At 52.4% G+C, this 23,443-nt stretch overlaps 4 protein-coding genes across 4 annotated transcripts; 3 read left to right on the top strand and 1 right to left on the bottom strand.

Annotated features, from left to right (window-relative positions):
• The first annotated feature begins 107 nt into the window (after positions 1-107).
• On the top strand, positions 108-3,782 carry TGME49_254460 (hypothetical protein). The gene is made up of 2 exons (XM_002369459.2): positions 108-1,874; positions 2,379-3,782. Exons 1-2 carry the CDS (start codon positions 1,710-1,712, stop codon positions 2,838-2,840), a joined length of 627 nt encoding a protein of 208 aa, XP_002369500.1. The 5' UTR covers positions 108-1,709; the 3' UTR covers positions 2,841-3,782.
• Positions 3,276-9,823, bottom strand: TGME49_254450 (Pelota, putative; the record flags this gene model as incomplete). Its single annotated transcript, XM_018781059.1, has 13 exons — positions 3,276-3,385; positions 3,642-3,748; positions 4,204-4,265; positions 4,896-5,067; positions 5,189-5,254; positions 5,697-5,737; positions 6,334-6,435; positions 7,096-7,212; positions 7,694-7,771; positions 8,245-8,301; positions 8,920-8,994; positions 9,323-9,398; positions 9,690-9,823. 13 exons carry the CDS (start codon positions 9,821-9,823, stop codon positions 3,276-3,278), a joined length of 1,197 nt encoding a protein of 398 aa, XP_018638132.1.
• Positions 9,824-15,013: 5,190 nt separating this feature from the next.
• On the top strand, positions 15,014-18,353 carry RPL12 (ribosomal protein RPL12). Its single transcript, XM_002369457.2, has 4 exons — positions 15,014-15,222; positions 16,584-16,815; positions 17,401-17,538; positions 18,090-18,353. Exons 1-4 carry the CDS (start codon positions 15,186-15,188, stop codon positions 18,178-18,180), a joined length of 498 nt encoding a protein of 165 aa, XP_002369498.1. The 5' UTR covers positions 15,014-15,185; the 3' UTR covers positions 18,181-18,353.
• Positions 18,354-19,664: 1,311 nt separating this feature from the next.
• On the top strand, positions 19,665-23,156 carry TGME49_254430 (microneme protein, putative). Its single transcript, XM_002369456.2, has 3 exons — positions 19,665-20,073; positions 20,339-21,409; positions 21,870-23,156. Exons 1-3 carry the CDS (start codon positions 20,018-20,020, stop codon positions 22,705-22,707), a joined length of 1,965 nt encoding a protein of 654 aa, XP_002369497.1. The 5' UTR covers positions 19,665-20,017; the 3' UTR covers positions 22,708-23,156.
• The last annotated feature ends 287 nt before the right edge of the window (positions 23,157-23,443 follow it).

Below are 23,443 nucleotides of genomic sequence, written 5' to 3'. Positions count from 1 at the left end.
GTTCACCGCAACACGCGTACCCACTCCATTCAGCTCTGCTCATGTGCCTCTGCGTCTGCTACGAGAGAGTCTATCTAGAAGCTGTATGGTTCATTTTCCTTGAATGCGTGGAAGCTTTCAGTTGAGAGTGGGAGTGATTGAGTTTGTGGAGCAAGCTACCTCCATAAATTTGTACATTAACGGAGTCGCTGCTGCATGAGTCGCATCCGGTAAGCCGCAGCCCTTTTAGAACTCTCTTGGCCTTCTTCGAGTCTAGGTGCAGAGGGGGGCCACACATCGAGACAAATGACGGCGACTGCTTTTGTTTCGAGGGCAAAAGTGTGCATATAATTCCAAGCTGCGTCCACATTTCCTTGAACACCGCAAAATTGTTGAAAACGCGTCGGGACGAACTGTGAACTCGCCCGAAGAATCGTGTTTTTTGCTGGCGGTGGCGTCGACTAGAAACCGGATTCCTCAGTGCCGCTTTTGTGTCCTGATATCGCCTGAGAGACCCCGTTAAGCAAACGCCATTTACCCGGTACGGAGGTATCGGTTTACTGCTCTTCTGGTACGAGAAATTGTGCACCCATAGAAGCAAGAAGTTCTGCGTAGTTGCGAGGTAACCTTTTGCTGTGCCTCAAATGGGCGAGTCGGCGTCTGGTCACTTTTGACGAAACATCCGCGGCCGACTTTTCGCAGCTGCATGCGACGCAGCGTCTAAAAGCTGCTAGACGCCGGCAAAAGCTGGATAAAGATACCTTTGTCACTTCATTTCCTCCAATTTGTTGGCAGAGATTTCTTCAAGCGCTGATTCGCGCGATTCGCATTCAGGGCGGGCTTTGCCCGGGTAGACCGACCCTTGTCCCCGGAGTTTCTTTGCGTAGATTTAAGAGAAACACTGGTGAAGATCTAGCTCTTTCTACAATGTACTCAAGTCAACCGAGCACCCGACTTCAGGTTCTCATGGACTGGCGCGCGTCGAAATTCGTACATTTTGCCAGAAAGAGACGCTTTCCGTCTCCCTTTTCTAAAGCACGTTTCTCTACGCTGCAGGAACTCAACAGATCGCTGTGTCGTTCCCGTCAAACGTTCTTCAACCTGCAGGGCGACTGCTAAACGCTGCGTTCCGCCGAAGCGGGCAAATCACCTTCAGTACGCAGGTCAATTCGACATGCATATCTCTGTTGTAACGAACAAATGTCTCCAAAGAAGGAGTCTCTCAACTCGCGGTGGAGAACTTCTGGACGCTGTTGGCAACCAAGAGAGGGCAGCTAAAGAGCGAAAAAAGTGGACAGCTGGACGCTGTGAAGCGGCAGACACCCCCAGGCACGAACGGTTCGTTCCCCTGAGAATGTTCGTCGGCAACTGCCGGAGCTACATTAGACGTTTTTGAATTGCGAAGTCGCTTCTACTAGGTTTTTTCGAGGGCAGGTCTTCCCGTAAACAGCCGCTCTGCTTCGCTGAGCGCGTTTCTGTTTCTCGCCAGAGATATCTGGATTTGTAACGCAACTCGTTGAAACTCCTAGAAACACTCTTCTTTTCTTGGCGACTGTATGCTCAGCACCTTGTCTTTCACACTGACATTTATGCGTGGGGTGTACATCCAGCGCAAGTGCCACTGAAGGCGCGCGACGGGACCGGCTCTCTCGCGGCACTCCAACCTGCAACGGCGAACCTTTTCAGAAACTCTTCTTTCTCAGTGGTCTCGCGCCGGCGAACAGTCCAGCATGCAGACAAGTTTCCCTGGCTTGGAAAATGAAGGCATATGCGTCGAGGCCGACTTGGTCAACGGGGAGACTCCGAAACGTCAGATTACTCAACAGCAGGCAGCTCAGACGTTCTGTCTTTCACTGCAGTCGCTCCGGGATGCAGTTTCTCAAGGACTCTTGACGGTAAGGCCTTTCTGGCGAAGTCGTTTGTTGGGGATCCCGCTTTTCGAACCTTGTCAAGAACTTTCGTGAAATCTTTGTAAAGAACTGACGGTCCCGAACCCGTTGTCCTGTGCTTTTCTCGTCGGCGACGTGCGTGGAATGTGTCTCGACTTCCCGCCAACAAACTGCATGCACGCGAAAACACTGCGTTTCCGCCCTTTACCGGGCAAGTGAAGAGGCCAGGGTCGCCCCTGCTTCCGTCTGCGCATCTGAGTGGTGGCTTCGGCTGCTCTCACGTTGGACACTGCGCGCTTCTTCCAACTGAGTTTTCCTTTTTGGGGAGACCATGCAGTCTCCCTTTCTTCGGGGAGCATGACTTCACTTCTCGAAACAGTGTGGGGTCGCGAAAGCGCCGGAAAACAAAGTTCAGCCCCGAAGCGAGTCGACGGCTGGTCAAATCCCGCGCGAGAACCGACACCGCTCAGCCTGTTGGGTGCTGCTCTTCTCCTCCGTGGGCGTCTGCAGGTGGAAGAGCGGCCAAATCCACACGGTGCGACTTTCAGACCCATGCGCCTGTACCGCGTAGAGGAGGTGCAGCAGCTCGCTTGGCGCGTCTGGGGAGGACCGGCGCAACTCGAAGAAGAACGCGGAAGACGGAGAGAGCAGCGGTGGCAGATCCGACAGAAACGGCTGCTCGGCTCTGTCATTGCGCCTGAGGATGCCTCGCGGCGCGGAGCACCGGCGGCCCTGCAGCGGCCGACTTCTGGAGGAGCGCTGGAGACGCGGAAAGGAGCCTCAAAGGCGCAGGTTGCAAGACGCCGAAGACGCGCGTCGACAGCGAGAAACAACGACCGCGCAGGCGCCAGCGGAGCCAGAGAGACGCGTGGTGAAGCGGCACCGGGTCGAGCGATATCGGGAGAAGCCGAGACTCCCGGAACTTGCGCGACTCCTCCACGAAGCGACGAGTTGCAGTGGGAAGTCATTTGAAGCTCACGTCGGAAAGAAAAAGAGTTCCAACTCGCGATTGCGGTTCTTCTCCGGCGCCTTCTCGACGTCAACGCCTCCTCTTTAGCCTGTCATTGCTTCCACTGCTTTGTCCGTGCGCGGCTCGCCTCCGGTGTTCGTCTGTCGTTTTCTCTCTCTTCGATTTTCCTCGCGTTTCCTCTTCCTTGCTGTGAAGGCTCTGCCAAAACATGTCCAGCTGGTGTCTTGACAGTGCGTGTCGAGGGAAGCTGGCAGCAGGCGGCACCGCGGTGCGCTGAAGACTCCAAGAACGCCCTGCTTCGCTTTGCGGCCATCCCTACTCACGGCTGTGCGACGGTTTGTGTGAATCCTACGAGGGTGTAACCACGAAGACACACTCTGAAGGCTTTTGCTAACAGTCGCCTTCCCTGCGGCGCAACGAAACGGGGACGCGCCTCTTCAGTCCTCTCGCTTGCGCGTCTCGTCGCCCGCTGCGTCCTCTTCGTCTTCGAGAAAGTCGTGTATCGGGAATTTCAGGATTGCCGCGACACCCGACAGCATGTTGAGTTCTGAGACAGAGCGCACAGGAACGCCACGGAAAAGTCTCTTCTGCTTTCTTTCACCGCCCAACGAAGGCACCTTCAGTCTGCCGCCTCAACAGACACACAGACACCTGACGCGGCGTCCGTACACCCGACAGTTTTTCACATACGAGAGACATGCAGACCGGAGACCTTCTTACCGAGGCAGAAACATCCACCTCACACACAGCCACTTGCCCTGTGTAGTTTCGCCCCGTTTTTCTTTTTTTCTGTCGCTCCTTACGTTCTCCACTGGTGTGTTGGTCGGAGAAAGTGAGAACTTCCCCGCCAGTGCGTTCGACCTCTTCGACGAGTCGGAGGAAGCGCCGTCGCTCTGCGGTGTCGCTGGACCTGAAGAAGCCGCCCGAATCAATCTTTGAAATGGAAGAAGCCGAAACGCTCGCACAGCACCACACTTGCCTCAGTATCGTTTCCAAAAAGGCACTTCGGCACAGCCTGTTGACCAGAGACGTCGCGTTTCACCTCCATTTAGACGCAGTTCCGAATAGCTAACGCTGGGAACCAGCAACGTGATCACAAGACCTAGGTCTGTTACCTTTACGACTGGCACACAGAAAGTCAACACATACACCCGAAGGATGCGAGCAGCGCGACCCGAGCAGAGACGGGAGAGGCGGCGCCTGCGACCCAGAGAGCGCCGTAGCGTTTTCAGGCGGAAAAGAAAAAACGAAAGAGGAACTCCATTCAACACCGCAGAGGGGGCGAGAAGACGGCAGAAGCGAGTCGCTCCTTTCATTTCACAGAGGAGTCTCTGAGAAAAAAGTTCAACGCCGACGTTCCCGTACCTCAGCAGTCCATCTGTAATCAAGAGAGAAGCCACCGCTCCAACGTCAACAGCCGTCGCCACCTGCAGAGAAGAAAAAATGAAGAAAACGTGCATGCAGTTGCCTCTCCGTTCTCCAGAAGCTGCCAAGTCACCGACCCGGAAACCGCCACAACAAACGACCTCGAACGCCTGAAAGAAGGCAAGGAGATAGGAAGGGCACTCCACCGAGACGGGAGGGGAGCCGGTGGAAGCGAGGTGACGAAACGCAGAAAGAATAAACGAAAAGAGAAGGCGTACACGAAACACCGCCATGTCAAACTCAACACCCACAGGTGTGTTCTGGCCCGCCGAACCACGAGAGAGAGTCACCCTTAAAACCACGCACCTCTGATGTGAGACGCGTCCTGCTTTTTCTACAAAACTGCATGCGTTATGCCGAGTTCCTTCCTTCTGTTGAAACTCGTCCACCGTACTGCGATTCTTCATCTTTGAGACAGGAACCGTCCACTTCTCCATATTGACACATGCATACACATGCGCATACATATATATATATATATGTATATTTCATGGTGGAGGTCTTTGTAACTGGACAGTGTTGGTGTAAAAAGCGCGGACAAGGCAGCAAATGATGCATTGCATCAAGGTGGGTGGAAATCGCGGTAGTGCCCCAGAACAGAGACGCAATTCGCAAGAGGATACGGGTCTCACCTGCCCAGGACCATAACAAGTCAAATTGCGCTTGTCGCTGCCCGTGGACGTCTCCAACGTCCTGTTCAACAATCTGTAGAACTCTTGCAGTCTCTGTGCATGCCGCACTGCCTTTGTATTCTCCAAAAGAGCCACGACACTTGGATCTGCCAGCAGCTCGGTCAGCGCCTGTCTGGTATACATACACCCCACAGACGAGACACGCAGACAACCGTGCAAAAAACATATATATATATATATATATATATATGGTTAGATAGATGAAGATATAGAGGCATTCGGACAACGCTTACTTGTGTGCTGTTGAAGCAGAGGCAGTGACGAACATTTGTTTTCTGGAAATAAAGTCTTTGCAGCCTCTGCAGGTGTCACACGGAAAAGCGAGAAGAGACAGAAAAGCTTTTGCATGAAAACAACCGAGCCGTTAGCGTTGAAACCGCATCCCGAGTTTTGTGTCTTCTTACAGTCGTATTCCCTTTTTTTTGTTTTTCGTTTTTTTCATCGGCTTTTGTTTTTTCTCAGTTTCTCTTCCATCTCGATTTTCTGGTCCTGTGCGCGCCTACACCTATGTGTTGTAGGTCTTTCTCCTCTTTGCTCTTTGCATTTCTCCCCCCCTTTTGCTTCTTGCTCGATGTCGTGGCTCTGTCTCGTAGACTTTGAAGGTTCTTTCCTTGCGTTTAGACTCTCAGTCGCTTCTCCCCTTCTCCTGGATTTGCAGGATTGCTTGACGTGGAGTCTGCCCTCTGCAACCGTCGTCTCTTGTCTGGTCTGTGCGGAGTTTCCTCGGTCTTCGCAGCTCACCTCTTCACCGCCTCCCGGTGGAGAAACTCAAGAAACTCGTCCTGCAAAGGAAACTCGACAAGGTGCGAATCTCTCCAATCACACATTTCGTCTGGAAACCATTTACGCACCAGGCTGTAAGTCTCGTACAGCCTCAGACAAAAACGTGGATCTCCCGAGTCCTCAGAAAGAAGATTTCGAGACTCCTGGAGCGTCCAAAGAAAGTGATGCCCATGAACCCCGTCGCTCACCACCACCAACAACCAGTGACCTCGACACTCTTCTCCTTTGCAGAAACAGTCTGCTTTTACAAGTCCGAGAAAGCGAATTCTGGCGCGCCAGTAGAGTTAGAAAAATGACGCCTTCCACGAAACCCAGTACCGAGGAAGTTCCGACGCTCACGGCGCTCACGAGTTTCTCTAAAAACAGCTGTTTTTGCCAGGCTACTCGGAAACGCGAATCGCTCCACGAAGAAAGCAGTCGCGCTGTCCGGAGAGAGAGGAAAGTGTCTGCCATAACTGGGCAAAACTGTGAGAGAAAAAAGTGAAACCAACACCGATTCCAGAACGCGAAAGGCTCGCTCGACAACGCGCACACGACGCGTAAGAGGGCGGAAGAACTCCAGTTTCTCTCGATTTTTTACTCGCGTTTCACTAACCTTCATGAAACCTGGACCTGCGATGAGGACGCACTTGACAGTCTCGAAGTTCGTGTGAACCACGAGACTTGAGAAAACATCCTCGAAAAATCGTTTCTTCACCTGAAAAGCAGCAATGCGTTGTTCATCACATGCACCAAATCGCCATTCCGACATCACACATGGAGAGGTCTATACGTCTACAAACATATATACATATACATATATATATATATATATATACATATATTATATAGCTGTATAGATATAGACATATTGGTGTATATCGTATATGCATGTATATCGATGTTTACGCAGATCTGTGTCTCTACATATGCATGCGTGTTGACAGATCTGCATATCCAATTCCAGTTCATCTCAATACACGGCCATATACGTCTACAAAAGCGTTGATTACATTTTGCATGTACACGCACCCAAATGTGTGTCTGCATGCACATTTGTGGTCATGCGTTTACCCCACAAACTGGCGTATCTGCTGGTGCCTCCAGATGCGCATTTCATGATACCGACAAAGTTACAGAGAGTCGTCCATTCGCTGTGTCTTTGAGACTGTCTGAAATGACCGACGAGGACTTTCTCTTCTAACTCGAAACAAAGAGACACGATGCGAAACCAAAGGACAAGCTGTGTCGCTAAAAACCGCGAACAGTCCTCGCCACTCTTCGGCGGCGTCCTTCTGTCCCCCTGTGTGTTTCGAAAGCCTTGTCACTACAGTTTGCGTTCTCTGTCTCCTTTGACTTTGAAAAAGTCACTGCATGCCTTTTCGTAATTCGAGAAGGGACCTCGCTGCTTGGGCATCGCCGCAGTCACTTTCGCCACCAGTTTTCCCAAGGAAGACGAAAGAAGAAAGACTTGGCACAGCCCGCTCTCGATCAACTGCAGTCACAGCGCGGACAGGGAAGCAAGCAACTCCTCTTCGTTCTCTGCGTTTCTCCACGGAAAACGGTGGACGGGGCATTGTTTGCTCTCACTGGAAGAGACAAAGAACTGCTCTGAAAGCCAGACGAACGTCCACCGCCTGCACGCTGGAAAGTCCAACGACGGCAAACTCAATACTCGTCAGAGAAGAATTCGTATCACCCTGAAGACGATTCGAAGGATCTCTCAATGCGTCTTCTTCAGCGTGCGTTTGAAAAGAAATCTCGAACACTGGAGCCGCTCTGGAGACGAAGAGCCGCGGTGACGGAAGAAAACCAACTCGAGCGTTTCGACCGTCAATTGAAAAAGAAAGAAAAAACAGAACGATGTCTTCCTTTCCTGTCTGTGAAAGAGACGCGTTGAGGAGAGCAGTGCGCGAAGGGTGTTTGAAAGAGGAAAAGGAATTCCGAGAAGGCAGTTTCAAAGACTGGCAACTAACCACAACTTGCACCTCTGCACTCCGGTGAGGATCGATCGCCTCCTGCAACTTGTCCAAGAAGAATCGGTCCCAGTATTCCTAGAAATGACGAGAACAAGAAAAAAGACGAAAAAGGAAAAACGAGAAATAAAAAAGAGAAAGTCAGAAGATGGAGCGTTTCTCTGACCCCGGCGGAAATCGAACAAAACGATGTCCCGCTGCTCCTGTAAAGCACGGACGCGCAGATAACAGAACGGGAGAAGAGAAGGCTGTGCCCCCTGACTTCTGTCTTGCCAAACATCCTGAAGAAACCTCTGAAAGAAAGGTCACAGGCGACGACAGATCGCATGCAGTTTCCTGGAAATAAAACATCGGGATTCCAGCTGGAGAGGGACCACGAGTGCGACTCAGAAAAAGAAAACGGTCACTCGTGGTTGGCGCGGTCAGGAGACTCTGAAGAAAGAAAACACGCAGACTGTCCTTCCGATGTCTTCGCCGCTCTCTGCACTCCTTAAGGGGCAAGAACCGACTTAGAAAATCGGAAAAAAAGAAAGAACTGGTGGTTCCGGTACCTTGTAAAGAGTCACTTTTGTGTGCAGAGAGATGTCGAGAGTATGGTGACTGCCAATCTGTAGAAAAAGTCAAAGAAGTTCACAAACAATTGGAGTAAAGAGTCTGTTTTCTTCGCGCAGACTTAGATGCCCCTCATATATATTATGTATCCACGTGCAGACCTACCAGTGGTTCAGAATAATTAAGTATATAGATACTTGAACTTCTGCATATCCATGTATTCTTCAACATGTATACATATATATATATATATATATGCATATATGTAGAATTCTGAGTATACGTGTAAATATACATATATATATATATGCATAGATTGATATATTCACTTGTTCACTTTTCTCGAGACGTTCGTTCCCGTTTCCGCTGCGGCATTTTGCGAGACACCTCGCGGACCCCCAGATCACGCCTCTGTTGTCTGCGCGCATCGGCCTCGCTTCTCGTTTCCTGCTTTCGTTTTTCCCTTTGAAGGAAGCGAGGGTCTGCGCTCGCGTACAGACAGGGAAGGAAACAGAGACGGACCGGGGACAAGGCGACGTTCGGTGTGTTGCCGGAACAGGGCGTACACTCAGAGGAAGAGGAAACATGCAATCGCTCTGCATGCAAGCACATATAGGCACTTCCTTTGACTTCTCCGCGAGAGGAGAGAAGAGACCCGACATCTGTCTGTCTACCTTTACGTAGGGATTTTCGTCGATGACTTGTCCGGCGATCCGAAGCATGTCGCCATCGCCTTCGTAGTCGGTCTTCTGCGTACATACACCCGAGGCAAGGAGTCAAAAGCCTAGTGGCGGACGGCGGACGACCTAAACGCCTGTGTTTCACGGCAGAGTCTATCTAGGAGAAAGTTGTGAAGAAATGCAATTTCTTGACGCGCGCAGGAAGAGGGATGCGCTCGGCGTTCTTGATAACCATCACCGTTTTCTCTGGTTTTAAAACGGGCTCCAACGCGGTGTACGTACACCCCGAAAACGGGAGGTGCAGGTCCGCCTCCCAGATCCTGACCCCAACAGAGAAACGAAAGTAGAGGAATCCCAAGGCGCCTTCAAATCCTGAAAGGCGCAGAGAGACTCTCACTTTGACAAGAATGTTGAGAGTGATCTTCTTCACTTCCGAAGAGACCGCGCCGGTGTCGCTTTCTCTCTGCAGTTTCCTGAAAGCCGCAGAAGAAAAGACATGCCATCAGCTTGTCTTCATCAAACCTCGCGTTTGGGTCAAGTCGCAGTTAACTCTTCGTCGCGAAACTGGCCTCATCAGAGTCTCGCATTGACAACGCACACCCGTCTCCCTCTCTCTCTCTGTCACTGTTGAGAAGTGCAGGGAAAGAAGAGAGCATGCAGCCCCGCAGACACCTGTACAGACAGCTCTGAGGCGTCACGACATGTATGTGCTTGGCCTTTTGTGAACGTTGTTTTTTCGAAAAAAAGGCAGGAAAAGGACCTACCGAGTCGTGGCGCATTTGACTTTGTCCCCGGGGAGGACGACGTTGTAAAGCGTCCAAACGTCATCAGCTACCTCACACTCGCAGACGACGGCGCCACTCCCGTCGCGTTCGTAGTTTTGCTTCACCAGCTTCATTGGAATGAACGCCTGTTTCCTCTCTGCCTCTGTTCTCTTCTGTCTCCCCTTTCTGCTTGTCTTCTCCCTCTCTCCGCTTCTTCTTTCTTTGCTATGTCGCCCTCGATGTGACCTGGTCGTCTCCCTTCCCTGTCTCTCGCTTCCTGTCTCCTTTCCTTCTCTATACGTAGACGTATTATATATGTGGATATATGTACACATGTACATCCATAGAGGATGAAGCAAGAGACGCAGTCTGCTCTGTATGCGTTGTGTCGGCTTCTTTGATTTCTTTACTCGGAAAAAAGGTAGAGAGGCAGATATCTCACCCCTGGCAGTGAAAATGTGTGGAGAGCTGCGACAAATCCACACGCTCCCTTCATGATCAAGAGGGCTTCCTAGACAAAGTTACTTAAGACAAGACGAGTCCGCTGCCAAGGAGAGACCTCTCGACATATTTCAGTGACTTTTCTTGCCACACCAGACGAGGAAAGGAGAGGGAAGTCTGACGCGAAGAGGCTCCGCAGACCTCGCGTCTCTTCCTCAAAAAGAGATGGTGGGGAAACGAAACTCGGGCACCGCCTGGAAGAGGAAAGGCTAGGGCGGGGACCAGCGAGGTGAGTGCACAGACAGCCGAGAGATCGTGGAGGGAAAGAAGGGAGCCGGGTCACAGAGAACACGCAGAACGAAGAACGAGAAAACGGAGAAAATGCCAACGATAACTCTTGACGAAGGCCGAAGTCGGTTCCTGCTCTTTTGACGACCGTTCTTGCCTGCCAGGTTCGCCAGCAGGGGTGTACGTACACCTCGGCGCGAAACTGCAGCTTCTCCCGATAGCGCTCCTCATAAGCGCAGAGAAGAGATGAGGCGTTCGGCGCTTGTTTCGCTTGGAGAGAATCGTCTTCTCTGTCGAGGAATCTCGTGTTTGTCACCTGGTGGGAAGCGCGAAATCGTTGTTTTCCACGAAATACAGTTGGAAGAAGAAGACCAATTGGGTATTCGCACGGACAGCCACTTGGAGGCTTCGTCCAGTTTTGTTGGAGGGATTCCTCTGAAAAGAGACCAAGAACTGGGACCGGAAAGTCGAAGGCGCAGACGAAGAAAGGCGACTTGCTGCTCTCTTCAGAGATATCGAAAATTCAGACCCGTCAGAAAAAAGACAACGAGAGACTTTCTGCGGGGACGACGAGCGTACATCCGCAGCACCGGAGGAGAACATAACGCAGGGTCACTCGGTCTCTCTTGGTGACCTCATGAAGCAGCGTCAAGCAGACTGACAAACAGCAGCCGCACACATGCAGCAGGAACATTTCCTTTTTTGTCCAGGGCCTCTGTTTAGAGAAATCCGTTTCTTCGCACGACCGCCGGTAGGCAGAGACGTCGACAAGAGTCTTTAAGGAAGCATGTAAAGATGCTGGTTAAAAGAGACATCTTCCAACTTGCGTCGGTGTTTTAAGCTGGAAGAGAGACGAAAAGAGTCGATGAGTGTTGACTAGACAACCTCGCCTTTACTCAGATGCCCGCCTGTTGCGCGAGCGACTCCGACACAAGACTGGAAACCGGTACATCTGCCAGTCCGGAGCGCGGAATGTTCCTCCAGAAAAGTATGTTTTCTCCGTTTTTCGGGTTTTCGTCAGAGCATCCGTTCCGCGTTGCTGGGGAGGAGAGAAAACGGAGAACGACGCTGACGGGTCTTCTGCGGCGTTGAGCTGGCCGTAGAAAAGCCACAGCGACTGTCGCTGAGAAAAGAAGGCCGACACAGAAGACACCGGAGACTCGAGAGAGAAACGGAGAGAATCGCGGACAGAAAAAGACAGAGTCCTCCGAAGAAACAAAACAACTCCGAAGTCCTCACAAATCTGGAGAATAACAAAAGGGAGAGCGGTAGAAAACCCAAAACTCGATGGTGCAGGGACGCGACACCCGCCTGCAGGCGCCGTCAGCGAGACCCGCGAGTCAAGCGAGAAAAAAAACGGACCTCATCTTGCTGATCTGGAAAAAGAGTTGTTACTAAAACGGATTTGGCAGCAGCACAGGAAAAAATCGGAAATTAATCATGCAGGCGTTGTGTCCAACTGTTTTCAACTCCCTGTATACACTTTCATTTATCCCTAAATGCATACGTATGTACATGTGTACATGCGTATGTATATGCATGCGCGTATTTGTAACGCGCTTTTGTAGGGCCGTTTATCTGTGCGCATGTGTGTTTATCTACATGGACGAATGCATGTAATTCTGTAGTCAGTAATATTCACTGAATATTTATCCATAGGTGCATGAATTTCGAGTAGTGTACGGACAGCCTGTCGGATGCGCGTTGTGAGGCTTTTCCTCACCGAACCGGTGCCATTTGTTTCTCTGACAGGAAACTGAACTGGGTCGACTTGCCTAGGGAGGACGTTCCAGCTTTTGCCGGAACTGCGTATGCATGCAGTTCAATCGGAGGAGCCTTGAGCAGTCGGAGAAAATGGGCCGTTCGTGGCTGCCCAGAATCCGGTATTCTGCCCTGGCTTCAGAAATCTGGAGAAAAGAAACGAACGATTCAAAAAGAGGATTGCCGATGGCACTGCCTATTCACACGCCTGAGGAAGAGAATGTTTCGTCTCTCGTGACACCTCTGAAAAGTCAGTGAAGTATCGAAAACCGCTGAACGCATTCCACGAAAACATAAAAACCTGAGGTGCAAGACTTCGCAATGGACAATTTGCACGCGTTGCAGCTGTTTCCGGAATGCGGGACCACAACTACCGCGGCAGCTTCGTTCTCAAACACCGAAAGAGCTTTCTTCAACCGTGGCGATCGACTTGGTCGATGGAGCTTCTACCTCTGTTTATGATTTAACGGGGATCGAGGGGAAGCGTGAGGAGTTTGGAGGCGCCACTTGAAGACTTGTCGTCGTCAGAAAGGTTTCCATGGACGGAGATGGGAGGAAAACGCCGTCAACTCTTGAGAGAAGAAGTCTTGACGACGCTGTGGAGATTGCGCGGCCAGGCACACAGTGCCTGTGGAGAGATGTAGGAAAAAAACGAAGTGAACGCCTTGTTGGGAGGGAAGAAAGACCTTCAAGGCAGTCTGGGATTCTTCCTGAGACAAGGTGTGCAGTCAAAGTGCTGCGTATTTCCTCGGTATCTAAGCTCTCTTGCAGAAAAAGCCGCCTTTCTTGCGAACTTCTCCAGACGAAGAGAGGCGCTCGAGAAGATTCGTTCTGAGGAGCTGCGAAAGGCCTTTAGGTCTGCGTCGAAGAGAAACGCCTAGGTCGTCGACGACCAAATTCGCTCACAGTCCGTACCCTGGGGCGAACTGCTTTCCTTCTTCGACGTCAGGTTTCGTATTTCTTAAGACAAAAATCAGTTTCTGCGAATTTTGTGAGGGTAAACGTGTAAGCGAATCCAGACACAGATGTACGCGTTTGCACTCGTCTCTCGTGTGCTCCATCGTTTATGGTTTGAATTGGAATCGTCCACTTTCAGTTCTCGGACACCGTCTCTGAGGCGAACACAGGTGGCCAGAAGATGCCTTCAGGCCCTCGTGTGTGAGGTGACGGGACCGGGAAGAATTCCGTAGAGATAAGCAAGAACTAAAAGACGAACCGGCAACTAAAGCGGACGCCACGATGTATGAACAGCTTGTACACAAGGTTGGACTTTTCATGCGAACACAGGGAAGGAGACAGCGGAAGCGAATGATCTTTTTGTGCCGTTGTTACTGGTCTTTCAAATGCGCACGAGTAGAGAACTTCGACACACATCGCAAGCGATACGCTGCATTCTGGGAAAACGCGATTTACGGAACGCGCGGTGACACTCAAAAGAACCGCTGTTTCGACGTCGGCGACGAAACGTTCCTTTCTGCCCATCCAGAATGTCACATTCGCTGTACAAATCAGAAAATAAAACATGTGCCAGAAACTCCCGCATCATGCAGGACGGAGCAGGTGCGTTCTGTGGGTGGATATCTCCACTTGGATCGCTCCTGCGCCTGTCACAATCAAGGATTCTTCATGCGTAGCTGGTTGTGGCACTTGAGAAGTGGAAGGACGCACTTGTTCCATTTCAAAAGAGGAGGGACTGTTCGCTTCACCTCTGCCACCCACGAGTAAAAAGGAGGTCTTCTTGCTGTAGCTTCCAAGCAAAAATGAAGACCAGTAGGATATTTAAATCCACCACTTTTAGCTTTCTGCCGGACCTGTGCCTTTGCCCGTCCGTCGAAAACTGTGATTTGCCTGTGCGCAGTTTTGAGTGGAACACCTTTGAAAATTCCACATGAAATGCTACGAAAGACTACGCATAGACGACCTATAAATCGAGAGTGCGGTGCTACGCAGCGTAGGAAACGCTATACATCTCAATTGGGAGTGCAGGTGTGTCAGTATCGTACAGACACTCCACGCAAACAACCGGACTGCGTCGGTTAACTGAACGGTCACGTATCGTAAACGCAGTCTGTGCAGCTTCTTTGTTTGCCGTATGTGCCTCGCCGATGCGGCGAGTTTCTGCAAATGAAGAACCTCTCTGGAGGGAAGAAACCGAGTTTCAAAGTTGAAAAGAAGCTGAGATCTGAAGGCGTCGATCTCCGCAAAGGTCCCAGGAGGGCATCGCTGTCGCACACATTGCAAAGCGAGAGGCGAACAAGCTGAAACACGCATACAGATCCCTGTCGGTTTCCTACGCGTCTCCAGGTAGGCAAGTTTCACAGATCCTCTTTCCGGGATCTTCCAGAGAGCTCCTCTGCCTCTTTATGTGAGTGAAATGTATCTTTCATAGCAGAAAGAAGCTTGTTTTGAGCTCGTTTCCCTTTCGTCGCCTAAATGTGCCTCGTGAAGAACCATCGTCTGCGAGAGACAAGACGCGAGAGAGTTTCCTGACCCCACTGGACGTCTCCTCAGCTCAACAAAAAACGGTCTTACACGAGACAAAGTCATGCCGAAGTCAGCTTGGATTCTGCCCGTTCCTTTGTCCAAAATTCACAGAGGAAAGGGCGAGGAAGAATTGTTTCTTCGCCATTAAAAGATCCGCGATTCCCTCGTCCCGAGTGTGGCGGCCACAGTGTCTCCTAATTCATTGGTCTGGGAGCCAAAGCGCTTCACAAGCCGTCGCGGGCTTTCCTTTTCCGAATATAAGCCGAGGACGAAAAAGGAGAGCAAAGCGCGGGGAGGGGGGAGTTTGTGCGCATGCATTGAAGGCTGGGGCGACCCCTCTTGTTCCTTATCCAGTTTCTGTCGGTCGAAAGCGCTTTTGTGCGCCGAGGGGGTTTCGACTCTCTCTCTGCTGTAGCGTAGTTTACGCTTTTTCTTTTTTGGCCGGTCTCTTCTGGGCTCTCGTCTCTCTCGTCGTCCTCGCCGCGATTCCCCCTGCCCCTCTGGACTTGCAGAGCCGAGAAGATGGCGCCCAAATTCGACCCCAGCGAAGTCAAATACAGTAAGTTTTTTTCCTCGTGTTCCCTCCTTTCGAGCCTTTCGCGGTCCCCACGACTCGAGTGTGTGTCGATTTCCTCATTCTCTTTCGTGTGGCTCTTAACCGAGTCGAAGGAACGGGAAACGGCGCCGAGAATCTCCGGGAAAAGAGCCGCGAAAGTGTGGGATGCGTCGTGGGAGGAGAGAGGGTCTTCTCAGCAACAGACAACGACACAGGCGACGCATTTACCAAAACTGTTGGGGCATTCTGGACTTATCGCAGTCAGGCATGAAATCTTCTCGGCCTCACACCCACGCGAAGCTGGAACCGAAGAGCCGACCGCCTTTCGGTAGAAAAATGTTTCCGTCCTTTCTTGCAATCCCACGAACCCCCCGCGCTGGAACCAGGTGTGGATGTACTCAAGGAAGTCAGGGTGTTCTTGCGGCGAAACGGAAGTTTCTGAGGCGCGTTTCCTCGGAGTTTTCGGAGGGTCTTGCGCTCTTTGTCGCCGCGTGATGTCTGAAAATGCGCCTGCTTTTCACACACACCACAGCTCGTGCTACGCGCGGCCGTTTTTGCCTCCTTTCAGAGTGCCTCTCTTGACTCTTTCTTGCGTGACGGTGTGACGCCGACAGGAAGACAACGGGAGTGACAATGACCAGTGCTTTACGAGGAAGAAAGTGGGGAGACTGCCGTGCCAAAATGCAGAGCAGTCCTATCCAGGCGAAAAGGTCAAGGCAGGGCTACCGCGCCAGTTTCGTCTGCGCGGCCTGTTTGTCGTGGTAAAAATGTTTGACCCCTCTCCCCCCTTCAGTGGCTTTCGACTCGTTTTCAGCAGTTTGTTACTCTGTTGCTCGTACTTTTCTGTCTTCTCCATGTGCACACCTGAGACCTCGGCTCGGGTGTCCTTTTTTTCGCTGCATGCTCTCTTCGTGTCGTCACTGCTCTCCGCTTTCCTGTAGTTCTTTGTCTTCTCCTCTCTTCTGCCTCTCGGTTTCGCGCGTCCTTGTGGGTTTCCAAACTCTCTGCTCTGCGGTCTGTTTCGCGCTCTTGTGGCCAGCACCCCGCAGGTCGGCGCGACTCTCTTGGCATTCGTTTTCTCCTTTGAACGACCGGAGAGACGCTGTGTCTCGTCTGTCCCCCCTAACGCATTTGTGTCTCCGGGGTTTGCTTTTCAGAATCCTTTCGTTGATTCGATACAAGTCGAGACGGTGGTTGTCCTTCGGTCTCCACCTTGGAAACGCTTCCTCACCCGCTCTCACCCTTCTCCAGGAGGCCCACCTCCTCTCTCCGGTGTCCATACACCCCACGTTACTGGCGTGTCTACATGCCTCCTTGTACGTGAATCGTGTCGTCTGTCCTTTCTCTTTCTCTTTCCTCTGCAGTTTACCTCCGCCAGGTCGGCGGTGAAGTCGGGGCTTCGTCAGTTCTGGCGCCCAAGCTCGGTCCGCTTGGTATGTCGCCGAAGAAGGTCGGTGATGACATTGCGAAGGCTACTGTTGCGTGGAAAGGCCTGAAGGTGACCGTGAAGCTCGCCGTCCAGAACAGACAGGCGACTGTTGAGGTCGTTCCTTCCGCCTCTTCCCTGATCATCAAGGAGCTGAAGGAGCCTCCGAGGTACGCAGTGGCGTCGACGTCAGCTGACGCCTTGACGCCGACGCTCTTGGGGTCGGAGTGAGGTCTTACTTGAGTGGAGTTTCCGAGCATGTTGTGCAGCTCTGCGTCTTCAACTTCGGTGATGCCCTTTGCTGGTGTGACTGCGCATGCACAACGCATGTTTCTGGTGGAGAGAGGCTGTATGAAGAAGAGAAGCCGGAAAAGCCGAAAAAGAGAAGAGCGAATCGCAGTTCCGAGGAAGCGAGAGTATTTGTCGTCTGTCGTGTGCAGCGTCGGCAGAAAGGATAAGAGTGCAGAGGTAGTTTTTAGGCAGCAGGCGTCTGTGATACGGACTGAACAAGCCTCTTCATTCCTTGACGCCGTTTTCTGGAGAAAACCGATCGTGCTAGACATGAAACGAGGTTTCCATATTTTAAGTTTCGACGTGGTACTGCTGGCCAGGAAAGAGCGACCGCGGATTCCGTCGAGGCTGGCATTGCTCGGTGTCCTCCCGTGGAGCTTTTGCGCTAAAGAGAAGCTGGTAGAACGGGACGAGAGAACTCACTGGGACAGTCAAGTGTTCTGTGCACTCTCTTCTCTCCTCAGAGACCGCAAGAAGGTGAAGAACATCAAGCACAGCGGCAACTTGTCTCTTGACCAAGTCTTCAGCATTGCGAGAACGATGAGGGCGAAGAGCCAGGCCTGGGAGTTCTCCGGCACCGTTAAAGAGATCCTCGGGACCTGGTGAGCAGCAGCAAACATTCACGAGCGAATTTCGTGTATGTGTGTGTCTGCGCGACAAGCAGGTTTTCTCCACTTTCCTCCTGTTTACTAGCCGCTGTTGACACTTAAAGCATGCCTTGCCGAAGGTGCATAGAAGATACGCGTAGGGTGACGGTGTCCGGTACGCTGTTTCTGCAACGCTGCTTCACTTGAATCTAAACGGGGGTTCGTAAATCCAATTGTTGATGAAGAAACGGGGAGACAGGAGGACCGCTGCGACGTAGTGCCGTAGATCAACAGTTCAGAGACACTTCACTGAAGTCCGACTCGCCCAGAGTCTCGGATATACAACAGTGGGGGACCAGCTGAACGGGATGTAAGACAACTGGTCGGCTACACTTGCATCTGTGTTTCTGTCCACGATGTGTGAGGAGGGGCTTCGAGACTTGTGTCTTTCGCATTCGCTCGCTGGTGGGGTGTGTGCCAAGTTGGCACCTTGTTCTGAAGTCGTGGGTTTGGCCGCTGGACCTGCCTTCCAGAAAATCACTTTTTGTGTTTCTTTGGTTTTTCAGCAACTCCGTTGGCTGCACCGTCGATGGCAAGAGCCCCAAGCAAGTGCAGCGGATGCTGGACGATGGCGAGATCGACTGCCCCGAGGCTTAGAGTCCGCCGGTCTCGTTTGCTTCTCTTCTTCTCTGGCCTCTCTGTTCTCTACCTTGCCTTGTTGCGGTGTATGTACACCTTGAGCTCGTCTGCGTGCTTCGGAATGTGAACCGTGTGTGCTTCTGAGCGTGGAGGCGAACGAAAAGTAATAAGCTGAAAGTGTTGTTCCGTCATCACACCCCGTCAGCTTGCGGTCTACGCAAGCGTGTATCAGCGACCGCGCTGTGCGGTCGAGAAAAACGGTTCTCCTTCCCTAGAGCGAACGCGACAGGAAATCAGAAGCCGCATGGAGTGCGAGAGAGCGTAGACAAGCACGGAGCAGCCCAAGAGAGAGGACTTGGATACACCGATATCTCACAGCGCAGGTACCCAGCACACGCAGAGCGCAAGTCGCCAGGAATGACTTCACGACAACCTCGCCACCACAAGTTTCCTGTTCTGTTAGTGTCACAAGTCTCGCTTTCGAAACCGCCGACACGACACAAATCTCCGAAACGATTCAAAAACTGTGGGGTAACGCGCGGTGCTTTCGATGTTGGGCGCCTCGGCTTCAAAACACCCTGAGTCGCTGGCCTTCACAATATTGCGCACAGGCACTCATAGGCATCCTCTGACGATGACGCGTGGACGGTTTGGCCAGTACGGTTGAAGAGGCAAACCTTATAAAAACTCGAGTGTAGATGTGGAGAAGGAAATCTTTTGTGTGAAGCAATTGTTCGTGTTCTCCGCGACACAATCATCCTCTAATTGTACGGCAGCGAAAGAGGCGCTGTTGTCTGCCGTCTGCAGGCGTCCTGCAGAGGAAAAAGGATCTTCTCACAAAGCCACAGAGAGAGGTCCGACCGAGAAAGTTGGAGAGTTTCTTTTTCAAAACGAGCTGGATTCGTTCCTCTGCACAATATGAAGCCCTCGTTCTCAGAAAGTAGGGTTTGGTTTGCAGTGGAACTTTCACACCCAGAAAATACAGTTTACCGGTAGCTTAGGTAAAACCGACGGTCTCCTTGTTCTACTACACAGCCGTAAGCTTCTCCAGATAGAAAAGAAGGAATGGAAGTACCATCTTGCTACACAGCCTCATGCCGAAAAGAACCGCAGATATTCCGCGGATTACCTCATTCCTGTTTGGCGTGACGGGCCCAACCAGTGAAACACAGAGCTGACCCCGCGAAAAAGCTAGAGTGCTTCCCAGCTCAGATGGTTTGTGCGCTTTGAATCGATCCGTCACACTCTGAATTCGTATGCGTTCATCGTTCTCGAGGCTCCGCTGACCGACTGCTTGATGCGGCGACACGCGCATTCGTTGAGTTGTTCTCCCAAGAAAAACAACGTGAGGGATATCTCCCTAGGATCTCGAGTGAATCCGTTCGGACTGATCCTCCTTTGTGTCCCTCCGACCCTACTTAAGAATCAAAAAGCGACCAAAAATGGCGGTCACCTCAGGCCGAGAGATTTTTCTCTGTCTTCTGGGACGCGTATCATCTTTTCCCCTCCCCCCCCAAAAACGAGGTTCTTGTCCGACGATAATAGCTGAATCTCAGTCGCCCTTGTTCCTGTCTCCGTCGTCACCGCACCTGTCTCTTGATCTGACTGCTTTCTATCTCAGACTTGTCTCCTCCGTGGATACGCTTGAACCTGGTTACACGAACTCTCTCGCGGGAACGGGCAGATGCTATGAACCCACTCACAACTACAAAACTCCACTGGCCTTGCACTGACTCGCAAGGAAACACTTTTTTCTAGAGCTGCTCAGCGGCATCGAGTCTTGCGGGTTTGTTGTGGAAGGAACTGACTCGCTGCTTTTTTTTCACCCCACGCTCTTTTCTTCGCGTTTCTCAAAATGAAGCTCGAATGCTTCGGTCTCGCTGCTCTGTCGGCAGCGCTTTTTGCTGGCAAGTAAGAGAGAAATTTCCCTTTAAAGCGCTCGGCTGAACGGCGGCATCTACAGCGACTCCGTGGAGTGTGTCTCGTATCAGTAGACAGTCCTTCTGTTCGTGTCACCACCACAGTGGAGCGCTTCTCTTGGTTGATATAGAACTCGTTTCCTGACAAGGGCAGAATCCTCAATCACATCTACGAACGGTTCTGCCCTGAATCCATTCTTTTATCTCCGTGTTCCTGATTCACGCTAACGCGTTGTGTCCGTGTGCGCTCTTTTCAGGGCAGAAGCCGTCGCTGCGAATTGCTTCAAGGCCGACACAGATTACTTCGGGTACGACGTGGATAAGATTTTCGTGGGCGCTGCAACTGAGTCTGCAGAGAAGTGCCAAGAAGCATGCAGAAACCGCGAAGACTGTTTCTACTTCACATACATTCCAGAGCGGAAGCAGTGCTACTTGAAGGACAACCAGGCTCCTAACGGGACTGTCACAAACCCGCTGGCGATCTCTGGACCGAAGTTTTGCTATCCGACTGGGACCTGCTTTGAGTACATGACCGACTACGTGGGGTACGACGTGCAGAAGATCGAGGATCAGTCGGTGTCTCAGGCAGACGACTGTCAGCGACTGTGTGCATCGAACGACCAGTGTTTCTTCTGGACGTTCATTCCCTCTAAACACAACTGCTACCTGAAGCACAATGGCGCAACTGTCGGCCGCACCCCGCACAGCGAAGCTATTTCGGGTCCAAAGTCTTGCACTGGAGGATCGCCAAACGACCAAGGCGTGCCTTGCTACGAGCCTGACACGGATTACTTCGGCTACGACATCAAAATTTTCGATAACAACCTTGTGGGCACCGCAGCCGAGTGCTACGGCCTCTGCCTCTCGTTCGCCGAATGCAAGTTCTGGACGTGGGTGCCTGCGCTGCGGAACTGCTACTTGAAGAGTGAGTATGCGCCGCTCGGTCGCGTCCATGCCCCTGGCACCATCAGTGGCCCCCGCGACTGCAACGGATCGAATCTCCCCCCCTTCGTACCCCCTCCTCCGATCTATCCGCCTACTCATCCCCACCCGCCACCCTCTCCGTACCCACCGTACCCTGGCCACACAAGCACTACGACGCCTGCTACACCTCCTGCAGAGTCCTGCTACAAAGCTCACGTCGACTTCCCCACCGGAACGCTGAAACAAATCGTCACGGACGACGCCTACGCCTGCCAGAAACTCTGCCAGGCCGAAGCCGCGTGCTTCTTCTTCACCTACAAGGCAGACATCTTGGAGTGCGCTCTGAAGGGCAGTTTCGCCGCGAACGCCCCTATCCCCAGGAGACACGCCCTGTCCGGGTCGAAGTAAGAGACTGACTGAACGCTCCTGTGAGGGGAAGAAGAGTGCATGTTTTGCAGACGTCGGCGAGTGTGCGAGCAACCGTCTCCTTTAAAACAATCAGGCGTTTCAGTGCTCTACACACAGCACGCGACGGAGTATTCCGAGGCCACTGTGTCTTCCTAAATAGCATTCGCACTAAAGGCCACCAGGCAGGCGACACCCGATTACAGCTGAAGTTCAGACTGTGGCACGTCGCACACCTCGAAGTCGATTCAGAGAGACGTGGAGAGATGCAAATTTTGTTTTGAACAGCGGGCGTGGTCGAGTGTCGGAGGGGTACGTGCGTGCATCCGTCCCCGTCGCTTAGAACGCATGCAGAGGGGAGAAAGCCACGGTGACTCCGAGTTTTCCACTGCTGGGCACGCGCCACGTTGACGGTGTCAATCTGGACGCGTCTTGTGTGTTTGTGCAAACGCTTCGCAGGTACTGCGCTGACAAGATGCCCCCTGAGTTCCAGCCGCTGCACAACCACGTTCCAACCCCTCCGCTGCCGCCCCATCACGCTATTCCTCCAGCTTATCCGGGACCTAACCCAATGCCGGTTCCCCCGACCCCCGGCTTCGAGCCGTCGTGCGCCGAGCTGAACGTGGAGTATGTCAGTGACATTCTGAGCGTTCTTGGAGCAGACTCGCCAAAGGAATGCCAAACCCTCTGCAAGCTGACAGCGTCCTGCAACTTCTTTACCTACCGCTCGGATCTGTACAGGTGCTACTTGAGCAAGAGCAAGGGCACTCCCTCCAGTCGCCTGAACGCGGTGGCTGGACCGAAGGAGTGCCCAGGCGAGGGCTCTGCCGTGCCGCCGACTGCGTCGACGTGTTTCCTGCAAAACAAGATGTTTGTCGGGACCCCTCTGAGCTCCATAGAGGCCAAGAGCGCAGAGCAGTGCCAGGCGAAATGCGCAGGCGATCCGCAGTGCTACTACTTCTCCTTCCAGGTCATGTCCTCGAACTGCCACCTTTTCCGACAGGTCAACGGCGCCAAGGAAGAAGGGACCTGCGTGTCGGGGCCGAAGACCTGCGCCGACAAACCCACGGACCCGTGCTTCAAGGAGGGGTTCTACTTTGGACAGGTTCTCAAGAGACATAACGCCGTCGCCAGCGCCAAGGAGTGTCAGACGCTGTGCGCGACCTTTCCACACTCGTGCGTCGGCTTCACCTACGAGTCCGCTTCCCAGAAATGCTTCTTGATGTCCCAAACCGACGGCCTGGAACTCAGCGACGGGTTCGTCTCTGGCTTGAGGCAGTGCCCCGCGACTCCGTAAATCACGCGAACACGGCTCTTCGTGGAAGGGCAGAGAGCGGCTGCGCGACAGCGCGTCGAGCAAAGGCCGAAGAAGTGCTCGTCCGCACGACGAAACGCATTTTCAGACGTGCAGCGCCGGGTCGCTCTTTCTTTTTAATGAGGGAAAATCATCGTGTTGCTTGGAGGCTGGCTCAGGAAGGACATACCGATTCAGCTTCCAGTTTTATTGAAGGGGGGGGGGGCACGCCACCAGTGCGTCGAAACGCCCTTTCACGTTTTTTTATCGTTTTGGTCCCCCCTGTCCGGCGATCGTTTTTTGTTTCCTCGTGCTCGTCACTCTGGCCACCCTTTTTTGCATCACACAGAAAAATGTTTCCGTGGTAGATGCCTCAAACACTCGGGTGTGTGTGCTGGAATCGACCGCAGTGTTGTACCAAAGACCTCAGCTTTCAAGAACATGTTGTGCCGAACACCCTTTTGACACTGGACGGCCCGAACATGAATTCGATGTCTAGAGACGCCCTACATTTCAGGAGCTGTTCTAGACTAGTGGACGAGTTCGTCTCAATGGTTTTCACAGTTCCCAGAGGTGCTGTTGTACAAGGTACCACGTGGAGTCACGCGTGCCAGTTGGAGCACTGACTACAAGCCTCGTCAAAAGTGTGAAAGACATCGGAGTCGACAAGAAACGGTGAGTATTCGCAACAGGCGAGTTTCAGTAACATCTGCCAGACTCACACGGGACTTCCCCACTT

Source organism: Toxoplasma gondii, chromosome III, assembly GCF_000006565.2.
Source record: "Toxoplasma gondii ME49 chromosome III, whole genome shotgun sequence".
Taxonomy (NCBI): domain Eukaryota; phylum Apicomplexa; class Conoidasida; order Eucoccidiorida; family Sarcocystidae; genus Toxoplasma; species Toxoplasma gondii.
This window is presented reverse-complemented; position numbering and strand designations above follow the sequence as displayed.